Source organism: Aphelocoma coerulescens, chromosome 1, assembly GCF_041296385.1.
Source record: "Aphelocoma coerulescens isolate FSJ_1873_10779 chromosome 1, UR_Acoe_1.0, whole genome shotgun sequence".
In the NCBI taxonomy this organism is placed as follows: domain Eukaryota; kingdom Metazoa; phylum Chordata; class Aves; order Passeriformes; family Corvidae; genus Aphelocoma; species Aphelocoma coerulescens.
Window position 1 is genome coordinate 71,343,039 of NC_091013.1, and position 15,021 is coordinate 71,358,059.

General features: G+C 39.7%; 1 protein-coding gene across 3 annotated transcripts in view; it reads right to left on the reverse strand.

Moving 5' to 3' along the window:
- Positions 1-14,768, reverse strand: part of B3GLCT (beta 3-glucosyltransferase) — a 50,033-nt gene extending 35,265 nt beyond the window's left edge. The window contains exons 1-4 of one of the 3 annotated variants that reach the window (XM_069012483.1): positions 14,594-14,768; positions 6,695-6,756; positions 4,282-4,318; positions 1,139-1,248 (exon numbers count right to left, since the gene is read on the reverse strand). In XM_069012483.1, the coding sequence (XP_068868584.1) occupies positions 1,139-1,248; positions 4,282-4,318; positions 6,695-6,756; positions 14,594-14,681 (297 nt within the window). In that variant the 5' untranslated portion in view covers positions 14,682-14,768. Of the gene's footprint in view, positions 1-1,138; positions 1,249-4,281; positions 4,322-6,694; positions 6,757-14,593 lie in introns of all 3 variants that reach the window. The other 2 variants (XM_069012474.1, XM_069012494.1) reach the window with 2 other exon arrangements.
- Between the last annotated feature and the right edge of the window lie 253 nt (positions 14,769-15,021).

Here is a 15,021-nt window from a genome sequence, read left to right on the forward strand (position 1 = left end):
CACATTGTATCTGAACACTTGTCTCAATTCCGAAGAGGACTGTGAAAGAGCAGAACTCTGCAGAACAAAGGCTGTTCACATGACTGATTTCATTAAAGGATTAAAAATTACATTTAGAATGGATTTAATTACAACAGATTTGATAAGCTTGGATAAATGAAGCCTAAAACATCCAGCAGTCTGATTTAGGCACTACAAGACTAACGTACTTAAGACAATTTACATTAGACTTCTTTTTCCTTTACAACAAAGAACGTGGAAATGAAAAATAGGTCAAATAACCTCACAGCAAGCAATTTCACATCGGGGATGTGTGCCACTCCTAAATTTTTCTTAATTTTATAAAAGACAAAGAAAATAAAGCATTGTTTATGCACACTGAACTTTCAATATAAGTTTCTTAAAAACATCTTCTCTCTAGGCTTAAGCTTTACAAGTCAAATTTCGCATTAGAACGTTAAGTACAGCATGCAGCTCTCAGGTCAGCATGACCCACCAGCAGGTCAAGGGCAGAGTGCTCAGGCTGCAGAGGGGTGGCAGAGCAACAAGGAATAGTTAGGAAAGGGGCTGCATCACTGAGGGACAGGGGTGAGGGAGGTGTGGAGGACTGCTGCTGCCAGAAGTGGGGAATCCTGCCTTAGGATTTTAATGTCCACACACATTTCTGCTCTACTGCCATGATGTCAAACTTGTGCAATGAAATTCTGACAAAATCTACATTACAGCAAATTCATTTGCGCTATTAAAATACTCACCTAAAATTATTCTAACTAATAATTAAATTGCTATGTTTTTCACTTCATAAAGAATACATCATTTTTTTCTTTTTTTTCCATAAACACACTACAGTCATACTGGAAAATTGCCTTCTTCCAGGTCTTTCTTATCATTTTTGCATCAAATGTCATCCAAACAATAACAGCTGTTACACAAAAAAGTTGATAGTTGAAATTAGAAGTACTGATAAATCACAGCATACAATCAGTAAATAACCAGTGAAATAATTTTCTTATAAGCACACAGAAAACAACAAAAGAAATAGAATGGACTTGATAAAAAGGAAACAAACCTCAGTATTTTTAGTAAAATGTAATAACAGCATATATAACAAGGTGCACTTTTTATTATCTCAACATACCTTTCCAAGATCTACAGCCTGTTTCAAAATATCTCTTTTTAGATCTTCTGCTCTCTTGGAATGAAAAGAATTACTTTGACTCTGGATGACAAATACAATTCCTTTTAATTCTGTAAACAAGAAAATAAGAAGATTTAAGAAGATAAATAAGAAGATAAAAGAAGTTATTTTCTGATTTGCTCCAAAGCTAGTGAGAACCCAGGTGTGTGTGGGAATCTATTACCCAGTAAGCTATTCCTTTAATTATACAAACATTTCATGAAATAGTAAAAAGGCATTATTTAACACACACACAAATCCAAACCAGCCCTTTTAAAGATTCGTTTATAAAGAGCATGGCATGACTGGAAGATGTGCAGCAGTTAACTAGTCACACTCATGAGGTTGCTTTTCCTCCAATACACCAGCATTCCTTATCATCCGAGTTAAAAGGTGTTAGTCAGAGACCAGCATCTCCCCTCACTAGGAAATGCATGAACATGAAACAGAAAAGATGCTTCCCAAACAAAGAGTTTAAAACCCTACCCAGAAATGAACATCAGATGGAGAAACACACTCATGAGAACACTAAGTTGATACTCTTATCTAATATGACAGCATCAGTATCTCACAAGTCTTCACAGTGTTTTAAGGCATCATAACTAAGAACTTCAAATGGGAGAGAAGACTGCAAGAAATTTAAAAGACAATAATGAAGTAGCTTTGCAAATGTTTATGGATTATAAAAGTGCCTGTTATAAAGTACAATAGATCATGACACGGGTGGCCAAATTTTCTTGACAATAGTAGATAGAATAATCCCTCAATACTTAGAAATCTTAGAAAAACAGGAAGATATCATCCCATTCAGAAGCACAGCACAGCAGACAACAGAGGATGAGAAAGGGAAGAGGACAGATGCCTTTTGCAAAATTCTTAACAAGTCTGATCTATGCTGTATAACCCACTCAAGACCATTAACTAAGTATCAATCAATGTGTAAGATGAGGAGTAACACACGATACTGCAGCTTCTGTTTGTTTGGCCACAAAAGGCTGAACTTTACAGATTTTACGTAGAAAGTGTACCAGGAAACTCAGAATACAACAACTTAAGACAGCACTACAAGGAAAGAAATTAATGCCCATGAGATCTGTACAGAATGTTGAAAATTGTGGAGAAGGAAAAAAGTTCAGACCAAATAAATTATATGCTAACTTGGCAAACAGAATAAAATGAGTGAAGAACAGTGGAACAAAGATGGAAGAAAACTGCCCAAAGGAAAGAAGTAATGACAAGGAAAAAGACTAAAACTGAGCCCATGAAGAAGGATCACAAGGAGAACATTGTGAACAGAAAGAGCATTAACTACAAATATCTGCACTAAGATTATGGAGAGATTGCTATGTCCAGGACCTGAGGATCGACTGTATTGCTTTGTTCCTTTGAACAGTTATTTGTTAATTTAGACCTATGACAGCTCAAAGCTGCAGTAAGCTGCTTTTCTACTTTTCCCTCAATATTATTTTCCCTCAATTTATTAGCATATTCATCAAGACATTGTCAAATTCTGGGAGGTTTCTGGTGATATATTGTGGAGATTGAGTAAGCATTGGTTTAGGTATCAGTATTCATTTCATATTTTTCCTACACAGCATAGGAATTAACACTGTTCATGCTCTGAACCACCAAACTGCTTAAAAATCCCGTGCATAATAAAAACATCTGAATAGCAACTAATTGCTGCCTAGCAAGATCTTTGCTGGATTTCCTGTGCAAAAATTAAAATCGGTGCAAAAACTGAAACTACACTTTGTTGATGCTAATGAGAGTCAAAGGGCTAAATCTACATGCACAACACCAAAAACATCCACAGAGGTAAAAAACAAACATTACCTTGTTTTTATAAAATTGCTGGTTTAGTACCAGTATATTTACAGATATGGAAACACTTAGTTTCACTTACGGTACACTTAATGACACCTGTGACATTCCACAACAGAATACTTTCTAGGAATAAGATAACATCTACTTTGACGATTAAATCAAATGGAAATAGTTTCCTTTGCTACAGGGAGTTTAAAGTAGTTAACAAAAAGACATATTCAGTGTATGAAAATGTCAACAGAAAATAGTTATAATATTAAACACCTAAATTGTTTCTCAAGCTGAGAAACACTCAACAAAGCAAGAGAAAGAACAGTCTTTTGAAAGATTAATATCCAAAAGTGCTACTGATGTGTATATAACAGTTTAAAAGAGAAAAACGAAGTATCAGGGGAACTAAGAACCATCAGGAACTACACTCTGTTTCAAACTCTTACATCTTACCTACAGGAATGGGTTAAAGACCTAAAAAAAACCCAAATCCAAACCAAAATAACTTTATTAGGCAGAGGCAAAAAATGATGTATTTTCATACATCAGACCAGCAGTTCATCCAGTCCAGTATATTTTCTTTAACCATAGTAACAGGAAAGAGTACTCAGAGACACCACAAAATGTTCACTTTCTCCAGTGCTCCTCAAACTCTAACAGCACTGACAAATGTTACATTAGGAAATGCCAGAAGACAGGCATAATTAAGCAGGGTCCTTTTAGAACAAGCAGAGCCAAGTCCTGAGGGTTTAGCAGAGTGGGAAGTCCGAGGTTACAGTGCAGAGAATGTAAGTTGGGTCTGTTAACTTTTTGCCAGAAGGGCATCAGACTTGTCTTCAGAAAAGGCAGAACCCTGCAGAATTTTTATTCTCATTATTTATCACATGTCCAGCAGCAAAAAATTGTCTTACCACTATTTTACCTATTAATGTTTGACATGCTTCTTAAATACTTGCTTCTAGATATTACGGGGTTATCATACCTTGTTACAAGCAATTTATGATAACCCTAGTTATTACAAGTACAATTAGAGACTAGCAGAATGGTAAAATTCAGTTACATCTCAAATTGTTACAAGAACAGCTACTAGGTATCATAAAATTTTATTTTAAACTATAGTGTGCTACAAAAAGCAATTCATCCGTTTCACAGTGCAAGTGTGCATGTTCACAAAAAACTTAACTTTAAGAACTTCAAGTACAAAGATTTAGAATTTTCTGTTTGATGAAACTACATGAAACAAGAAAAGAAAAAGTATTTGTGAAACAGCACTATACTCTACTTACCTCTGCCTATTTTACTGATTGTTCTACTTTTTTCAGTCTTCTAGAAGAAAGAAAGAAAAAAACCCAAGTAAGAATACACACAAAACCTCAAATAGTTCTACAGAAAAACACTGGGAGTCAAAGCACTCATCAGATTATAAATGCATACATAGAGGTTTTAATTCAAAAACTAATATGAAAAATAAAGTAAAATAAAAAAACACATCAAGAACTGCAACAGATATTACATGCTATTATTCAGAAAATACAGTAAGAGTAAGAAAATAAAATAGAAAATGCTTTGCCATGACTCAATTTATACCACAGCTGTTTAAATTATTACTAACAATATCTTTTTTTTTTTTATAATGCATCTCCCAAGCACTAAGTTTGGAATATGGAGCTCTACAATAAAAACACACCTGTTCAGTGTAAAAAACCCCCCAGCACACTCTTATTCACTTAATCTACTCTCAAACTTCTATCAAAAAACAATTCTTAAAGGACTCAAATGCAATTTGTATCAAGACAAATATCAAAAGGTTGTTGCACATAACATGACTCCACCGGCATTTACCCAGGCATCACAAACATTTGTGATGGAATTTTATCAGAGTGCTGAGGAAGAGACAACAGTGACACTGCATTTGCATCATTAACCAGGAAACAAGACACACATAAAAATATCTTAGGAGCATATTTGATTGCTTCTAAGTAACAGAGATAGAGTGGAAAGGTGTGGTTTAAGAGAGAGAGGACTGGAGAAAGAGCTCTGCATTGCCTAGAAAACTGTAGAAAGGAAAACAGAGCCTTCATTTGTTGCACAGTTTATCCCAGGTGACAGCATCCCAGTGCTTTGCTTTGTTCACATGAAAAATCAAACTCATCTTTACTAATTGCATAAGAATGTTGTAGGACTTATCTTGGTTCAAGTGTTTCAAGACTTTCAGACAGAAATGCCATACAAGGCACTCCCCAGTAATAAGCTCATAAATAGTTTTCCTACCCTTGAGCCAATTTCTATTTATAAATACTTACCCCCTCCCTTTTTTTAAAATATCAGATCTATATAATCCTTTTAGCTCTACTTGCATCAGATGATCTTTCCTCTGACTTTTACACTGAAATGAATAAGCTCCAACTTCCTTGGTAGCTCTCTGTTAAACCTTTTCAAAAATTACTGCAATTGCATCCATTCTTATGACCCTTTTTCTGCTGCCTGGGTCAATAAAGTTTAAAAGATTTCTTATAACACTAATTTTTTTGGGTATCTATACACAACACTGTCATTATAGCACAGTAAGTTAACATTCTAAGCTAACCTATTATCAGAGAAAACATAGGAAGATTGATTTCCTGTGCAAACGAAAACCTATGTGTTTTGTGGTACACAGTGTGAAGAACAAGCCATATTTACAATTATTTTTATTAAAACACAAAACAATTATTGCTGGTTATATTCCTGTTAATGTTTTTAAAAAAAAAGGGGGTGAAAAAAGATATTTTGGCCTGAAGAGTTCTAGGAAGCACCTCTGACTTCATCAGAGGGAAGGTTTTGAAACTAAAATAGTAGGAGAGCCTTCATAAATTATATCCTGTATAAGAAGGATAACAGCTGGATTGAGACAGTAACGGAATTTATCAAACAGCAACCTATCAGTAATGCCAACAGAATGACATTACCGAGCCTCCCAGATACACTGCGCAGATCAGCAGTTTGCAGTAGGGATATTTTTCATTTAGAAAAATTACTGTAGGTACAGCAATCACCATCAGAACCAAAAATTACTTAGAAATACGTACTTCTGACTATACTTCTACTGTATTTGATGTCAGATCACTAGATCTAAATGGCAGCTATAGATTCTAACTCTTGATTCATTCCAGTACTTTGATTTTCCTCCCTTAAATTTCTTTTATACATACACAAATATCTGTTACAAATACATACACATACAAAAATGGTAGTCAGAAGTCTGTCAAAGGACATGCATGCATACACACCTAACACTCATTATGCTATTTAAAGCTAGGGCTAGCTCTGGCCATTAGTTCTCCTAATCTGTTAATTTGAAATTTCATACCTAAGCTTTGCTTGAGCCGTGACTTGAATGGTAATAATGTAATAATGCTAATTTGGCAGAGAGGCAGCCATTTCCCTCTCAGTGTATTACATATTTAGCAGAACCAAGAAGAAAGTAAAACCTGTCTTTAAAATAATAAAGGTTATATATTCAAAAACTTTTCTCAACAGCAATAGCACTAAGAACTTATATGACACAGAACAGAAAGACATCATATGACATTTAGTACTACTGGAGTCAATGATCAAAATAATCAATGCTACAGATATTAGGCTTTCTGCTCTGGTCTATTCTAGCTTATTTTATAATGTCTGTAAAACATTCCTGCTCTAGCAATTAAAATTTATTACCTGCAGTACTGGTAGTTCAGTCTCATCTTCTGCACCTTCAGAAACTACACTTACAGCAAAAGCTGAAAGAAAAAACGGACTTTTTTCACATTACAGGAGCTCACTTTCACAACTGACAAAGTTCTGCAGCAAAAAAAAACCCAACACCCCCCCCCCCCCCCCATCATTTAGGTAGATTTTTCACATTAAATGACACTGTATTTGTAATAATCTTTGTGAACATGAGAGTCTGTTCTTATAGAATTTATACATTTGCTGCCTGACAATTCCTATACCATCACTGAAAAAAAATACTCTTTGATATGAAGCCAATTTTTCTTGGCTTCAAGGCAAATAAATCCTTTAAAAAAAAAATCTGTTCAGTCCAGTAGCTCACTTGATAACAGCCTAATGTGCTACCAAATGGGAGACCTGCAGTCCACTGTTTTTAGGTTGAAGTTTGGATTATCACAGCTTCTCTTGGAACCACAGAAACTGACAGTGGCTAACAGAAATTTCTATCAAAGTGAAAATGACTATCACAGGCTTCGAATGCCATCTTCGAACAACAGTCAAACTTGTAAATATATGAGACCCAAATAAATGTTCACAAAAAGAACAGGGACCCCACAGAGCTAATCTGCACAGAAGTAGTATTATCTTAAACTATTTATAGTGACACCACCTTTTGCATACACTTCTGGTTTGTATTAGAAAAATAATTGTAAAATGGGTTCTGGTGTTGCTTTTTTTTTGTTATTGATGTAGTCACTTAATCAATTTGCCTCAGCCTGCTCATTTGTAAAAGTAGTTCCATTTCACTTTAGAAAGCCTTGCTAAGATTCTTCTTAAGAAATCTTTTTCTTAAAAGTACTAAAGAGATGCAAATGAAAGTAAATTGTTACAATTTGGAAGGAATTCAAGATACTATTCATCATGGTCAAATTGATAGTCTTCTTAAAAACTGGGGCAGAAAACAGATTCAAGTGGATTGTCTCACTACAAATTTAAATTATTTATTGCTTGAAATTGACTTCAAAGTGAATTGTTAGCCATTATCATTCCTCTGACACACTAGAGACCTACAACATAGGAGAGCAAGACAAGATTGTCCTATGTCTATGGAGCCCCATCTCTGAATACCTACATCCCTATCCTCTTCCAGCTGGAGATCAAATTTCATCAAGTGCCCATGAGTGGAGGTTGGTATCTCAGGTTCTGATTAATCTGAATCTCAAATAACACCACTAGATCCAGACATCATTCTAACACAGCAGACTCATGGTGCCCATAAATCAGAATCAGAGAATATTCTGAGTTGGAAGGGACCCACAACTCTTAAGTGAATGGCCAGTACAGAGATTGTATCTGTGTTATGAGCACCAGGCTCTAACCAACTGAGCTAATGTCAAGGTCATTTTCCTTCTTTTCTCCCAAAATAACAGTATTTACAGATTCAGACAAGGAATAGCTTCCCCCACACAAACCAGATCCACACTTTCTTCTTGACACGATCCCAATTACAAGATCAACACAAAACATCCTTATTCCAGGAAATGTATTAATTATGTAGTATTAACCTGAAGAAGTATCACCTCATAAATTCAGATTATGCACAAGCCTAATTTTTCAGTTTTTAATATGCACCTGGAGAATGACACATGGGAACTAAGACAACTGTGATTGACAAGAGATGCTGCCTCTGTCACCACAGTGCATTCAATAACCCATGCCACACTGGTCCTAAGCCTTATAAAATATTAATACACGTGATCCTTGAAATAAATCAAACAATAATCAGATCACCTTTTTCACACTGCATCTTTGAGAGCACAGACAGCTCTTCAGGGAATTAATTAAACAACCTACTCATCCTGGTATTACAGAACCACAGATTTGTTGAGGTGGGAAAGGATCCCTAATGGTCATTTAGTTCAACCCCCCAGAGTTGGGTCCTCAGGACCTTGTCTAGTCAGTTTAGTCTTGTCTAGTTTTGATTATTTTTTAGAACAGACTCCATAAACTGTCTGAGCAACCTCTTCCAGTGTTCAATCATTCTTAGATTTTAAAAAACCCAAACAACAAAATAAACAAACAAACAAACCCCAAAGAAAGAAGTAATTATGTTCAAACAGAATTTCCTGTATTTCAGACTGTGTAAACTGCCTCATGTCCTGTTAAGAACCAGAGTCTGGCTCTGTCTTCTTTACTGCACCCCATCAGGTATTTACATTTTGGAGGTCCTCCCTGAACCAGGCTAAACAGCCTCAGCTCCTTCAGCCTCTCCTTGTCTGTCAGATGCTCCAATCTATTAATAATCTTCATGGTCCTTTGCTGGACTCATTCCAGTATGTCCATGTCTCGCTTGTACTGGAGAGCCCAAACTTGGACACAGCACCCCAGGTGTGTCTCACCAGTGCTGAGCAGACAGGAGGGGTCACCTCCCTTGCCCTGCTGCCAACACTCTTCCCACTGCAGCTCAGGGGCTGCTGGCCATCTTTGCCACAATGGCACACTGCTGGTTCATGATCAGTTTGCTGCATGCCAGGACTCTCAAGTCCTTCTCTGCAAATCTGTTTCCCAGACAATGTGCCCCCCGTGTGCAATGTTGCATGAGGTGCCTCCTTGTCAGGGGCTGGACTTTGTACTTCCCTTCGCTGAACTCAGTTTCCCAAGTTTCCTGTCTGCCCACTTCTCCAGCCTGTTGAGGTCCCTCTGAATGGCAGCACAACCAGGTGGTGCATCAACTCCTCCTGCACATTTTGTATCCTCTGCAAATTCGCTGAGGGTGCACATCCCATTGTCCAGGTCATTAATGAAAGGTTAAACACTACTGGAGCCATCATGCCACTCATCAGAGCCCACGAGCCCACCAAGTCAGATGGTTCATTAGAACACAATGACTTCTCCCAATCACCCTCTTGTCCTTCATATGTTTGTCTTGTCCTTCCCTGTTTGGTAGTGACACCAAAGATTATTTGCTCTACCACCTTCCCAGGGACTGAGGTAACAACAGCCAACTTATATTTGCCCTCCTTGAAGACCAGGGTGATATTCTTCTAGCCTTGAGGAATCTCCCCCAGTCACCACCACCTTTCAAAGATTATCAAGATTTGCATTGACATCATCAAACTCCACCAGCACTTGTGTGTGCCTGCCATCAGGTCCTGTGGACTTCTGTATGTCCATTTTGTTTAAATGTTCCCTAAACCAGATCTCCTCCAGTGAGATTAACTCTTCTTTGCTCCAGACCTTCCCATGAGTTTCAGGGGCCTGGGACTGCTGAAGGTGAGTCTTAATAATACCAATCAAGGCAAAGAAGGTTCCGAGTTCCTTGACCTCTTTCATGTCCTTTTTTTCTATCCCTGTCCCCCATTCATAAGAAGGCCTATTATTATTTTCCCTAGTCTCCCTTTTGCTGATACACCTGCAGAAGCTCTCCTTCTTACCTTTCACAAGTTGAATCCCTCACCAGATTCAGCTCCAGGTGGGCCCTGGCTTTCCTAATGACATACCTGCACTCTCAGACAGTGTCTCCATGTTACTCTTGGGGTGACCTGACTGTATTTCCATCTATTGTGTGCTTCCTTTTCGTGTTTGAGTTTTGCCAGGAGCTCCTGTTTGTGCATGTGGGCCTCCTGCCATGTTTGCCTGCCCTCCTGCAGTGGGGATGGATCACTACTGTAGGAGATGAACCTTGAAAAATCAACCAGCTCTGACCCTGTCACACAGTGCAATTTCAACATTCACACATTTAATTTATTCAACAAACCAATACATGCAATGAATGCTAAAGTCTCTCGCTATATCATTCTTATTCCCTGTGATTTCAGAAAGGCAGCCTCCCCTCCTCTTCCAACATTTAAACACATTAGAATGACTTGGTATCTTTTATGTTAAATATATCAGGAAGACTTTTTCCAGCTAATACATTTTAATAAGACAAGAACTGTTCAGACTATTTTTAAACTACTGAAGAACCATTCACAAAACAGACTAACAGACCTCTGAAGACACCACCAAAAAAGCCTCAAGAGTCTTCACCCAACAGTAATGAAGCTTTTCACGCACACAGACTGCATGGATTTATCTTAGCAACACTCTTCTACCTGATTAGCAAATCTGTTATGCACATCTAATTTGATAAAGCAGTCTTCAGAAATCAACTGTGACCAAGACTGTTCTGGCTAAGCAACCTGATCTCTCAGCATGGAAATAAATATGCTCTTCTAAGGATTTACTGGGAAAAGGGCAGCAGGAGAAGAACATGCTGGCCTGCAACATATCAACAAAGGGACTGCAGGGTAGGTAGAAAATACAGTGCCTTGGTACAAGTGGACATCTCCAAGATTAATTCATTCACCTGCAGTTCACTTCCAAGGGGTTTCTGAAAAAGATGTTCCAGGGAGTAGACCACTGATAGAAATATTCTAACTCCAGATGCAGTTCATGGCCAGGTCACTTGTACAACACAGGCAGAAACCATAAATTCTCTGTGTGAAGGACATCTTTTTGTTGTGTGCAAGGCACACATGCACAAAGAAGGATGACCTAAGTCCAGGAGCTATCAGATGCTACTATCCTAAAACAGAAACTGTTCATGCTCAAACATCATCATTAATTCACACAACTGCAACAGATTTCTTTCAGTATAACTCCCTAAAACACATTTCAATCTCTGGAGCTAGAGGTACCTTTGAAAAATCCAGAATTTCCTCTAGTCCTTTTGTGTTTTCTAATACAATGTAAGCATACCTCAGTAGGACCACTGACTTGCCATAGAGCACAGAGAAAATATATTGCAAGGAGAAACTTACTAGCTGGTAAAAGTTCAAGCCCTGTGGGTACCACAGTAACCAAAAGACCAGGGTGATTAACTGTACAGTTTCTCACAAACAAAGCTACCCAAAGCATTAAAAAAAACCAGCAAGGCACCATCTTAAATGCAACCTGTAATTTTGTATTTGTCATTTCATTATTTAATGCATTGTGTACTCTGAAGGTTTTTAACACACGTTGTGCATTAACATCATGTCATCTGGCACAGCAGACAGAAGCAGAACATGTCAATCACTAGTCCTACCCTCCTTTTGCTAAATGGCCAAGAACTGAGGATAAGAAAAGGAAAGAAATTTTAGAAAGACTTTAAAGTTCTGTATTATCATCAATCTTATCTTTATGTCTTTTGAGAGCAGAACTAAAATCCACTGGAAAAGCTAGACAACGTTTTTGGATCCTTTTAAAACCTGGACATGTAATATGAGAATTCCTATTCAATTAAATTCCTTCAATTCCTATTATTTTTGTCAAGTATTCCATTATTTCCATTAAAATTTTGGTAAGTAATTAGACTTGCTTATAATGCTAGAAAATAAAAGCCAGTAATTATTTTCATTGTTCAGCAACTGAACTGCAGGAATATGTGCAGGATAGAAAAATGGATGTAAACACTGCAGCATTAAAATACAGTAAACTGGATAAATATATACAATTATATAATATCACATTTTATATGTAGACGTAATCCTTTCTTCAGTAATAACCTTTCAAGCATAAACACCTTCCAAACGTTTACAATTATATGTCCTTGAAGTGCAAATGATGTTAAAAACTGAGGACTTAACTCTTTGCTTTCACAGACTAATTCACCTGAGACAGAAAAGCAACACTTCTGTTATACTCCTCTTTTAGAGTCTGATTCAAGGTTGACTGACCCCAGTCGTTCCAACCACCTCACTGAGCTGTGGGTCAGTTTAAATGAGCTACAAAAAAGTAACAATGCTATTACTTAATATATGGCAAAACTATGACTAACAATAACCACTTCAAATAATGACAGCTAGTGATTATGTTGTACACCGTAGAGAAAACATTTAAAATAGAATTTCTTTGTACTTCTAATAATAATTTAATGAAAGGCCTATTTTTGTTTTGGTTGGGTTTCTTACCCCTTCCAAGTTTTCAAAGAACATAAGATTCTATAGATTGACATGATTCCAGAGAAAATTTGCATTGATGCTGTCAGTCAAAGAGATGGCATCTTCCATGATGAGACAGCCTGTGAGCACTATAAATTAGTTTCGTGTATTTATATGCAAGCTTTTATAATATTTCTTCATTGTTGCCACCCTATCAGCATCAAAGACTCTGGTCTAGCCAGATAAGAATGAACTACAGATTCATCAACACAAAATAGGAGAGAGCAGGGGAAGGAGGAAGAGGAGAGGGTGATGCAAGCAAATTTACAGCATCTGAAGCTTTTCATAAAATAAAAGCAACTACTTTTATTTCTTTACACAAATGGCACATATGGGACGAAGGCAGCTGAAATCACCACTTTGAATCAGTGAAATGTCTAAATGAGTGCTGTGAACACCAGTATCTTTATAAGAGGCAAGCAAAGAAAAACAGTAGAAGAAAAAGCATCATCATGATCCCTTCTGATTGCCTAGAAGTTACACCATACAAAATCATCTGAACACATTTTCACATTCTGTAAGCTGCCACCTGCAAGCTGGAATTTATGACATCACTTAACTACTGACAGACAAGCTGTTTGCTTCTCTGGAAGGCAAACCAAATTATTTCTGTTTTCCAAGAACAAAGCTGATTGTTTTGCAAACTCACTATCCAGGCCATCTCAAAAGCATGGGTTATTTGGGAAAGGATGGATTCTGTAACATAAAAGGGTATTTAAAAACCAAAAGAAAACCATGATACTGCAGGAAGCTTCTGGTGAATAAATTCCATGCAAGCATTAATTGAGACCTACTAAACAAGAATACAAGTGTTTCCACTTCTGCTTTCTACCTGCATGTATGTAGTATGTATGCATGTATATACAATAAACACATATAGGGGAAAAAACTGAAGCTGCTATTCTCTGACCGTGATTACAACCTGTTTGAGGTTACAAGTGCTATAGTACCTTACTGGAGCAAAACTACTCATCCCAGAAAGAATGAAATGCAGCTTTAGGAAGAGCTGTAGAGATCAGGACTGCTCCAAAAACCAAGCTGTGTCAGTGAAAGGAAAAGTGTTTAGCAGAAGAAAAACCAAAATATCACTGTTTTACTTTGCTGAAAACGTGATTTATTAGTACCAGTTTTCCCCTGCATGATTTTGATGCACAAGCCATAGCAGTGAAAGAGAATCAAATCCAAAGGCTCGCAACAAACTGACAAGCCTATGCTGACAAAGACAGAAATATTCAGGAACAGAAATAATGAGAAACAGAACAGATGTAAACATTTACTTCTGTCTCTTACACTCGCGCCAACAGCTCCCAACTCCAGGAGCCTGTAGCAACCCAACCGCTGACATACTACTAATCCTTCTCCTTTAATCTTCTCCCACCTGACTAGACACATGGAAAACATCTCTAAAACACAGTAGTATATGTCTTTCCTCTCGGCTGGCATTTCAGCCGGGCGGTTTTCGCTTTCCCCCGCCCTGAGCAGAACACCCCGTCAGTGCGGCGCTGCCCAAACACGAGCACGAGTGCCCCGCGCTGGGTCCGGCGGGCTGCTCCACGAAGCTGTTCCCGATCCCAGGGCCGGTTTCCCCGGGGCAGGCTGTCCCTGCCCTCACCCCCTGGCCCCGCACACGGCCCCGGGGGCGGGAGGCGCTCCCGACACTGCCCCCGCAGCCGGCGCCGCGCAGGGACCCCGCGCCGCCCGGCCGCGCTCCCGCCCGGATCGCCAACAAACTTCGGGAACAGGGGCAGCTCGGCTCCCCCGCCCGCTTCCCCGCGCGGGGCGGGATAGAGCGGGCAGGAAGCGGCGGCGGCTCCAGCGCCGCTCCGAGCTCTCCGGCTCTCCGTGCCCTCCTCCCTGTCATCACCTCCTCGGAGGGGCCGAGCGTCCCGGGTCTCCTCCCTTCACCTCGCCATGGCGTCCCGGCCCGGCCCCCGCCACTCACCCCGGGCGCGGAGCGGCGGGAGAAGGAAGACGAGGTGGGTGCAGGCAGCGAAGAGGAGCCAGCGGCTGCAGCCGAGCTCCCGAGACATCTTGGCGGGGGCCGCTGAGCCGCACGGCGCGGGGAGGAGGCGAGGGGCACGGTGCGCCCGGCTGCCCGCCTCTGCCGCAGGAGCACGGGCGAGCGGCCTCTGGCTGGTGGCGGTGCCGCCGTCGCCGCCTGCCCGCCCTCCTCCTCCCTTCCCTTCCCCTTCCCTCCTCCCCGGCAGGACCGGCCGCCAGCGCCGGCGGGAGGGGGAGGCGCTCGGCGGCCGCCGCGCCCTCTGGCGGCGGCAGCGGGAGAGGCAGCGCCCTGCGGCCCCGCGCGGCCGCGGCTCCCCGCCCTCCCGGGGCGCTCATCACGGGACACCCGCCGCTCCCGGGAACGGGCAG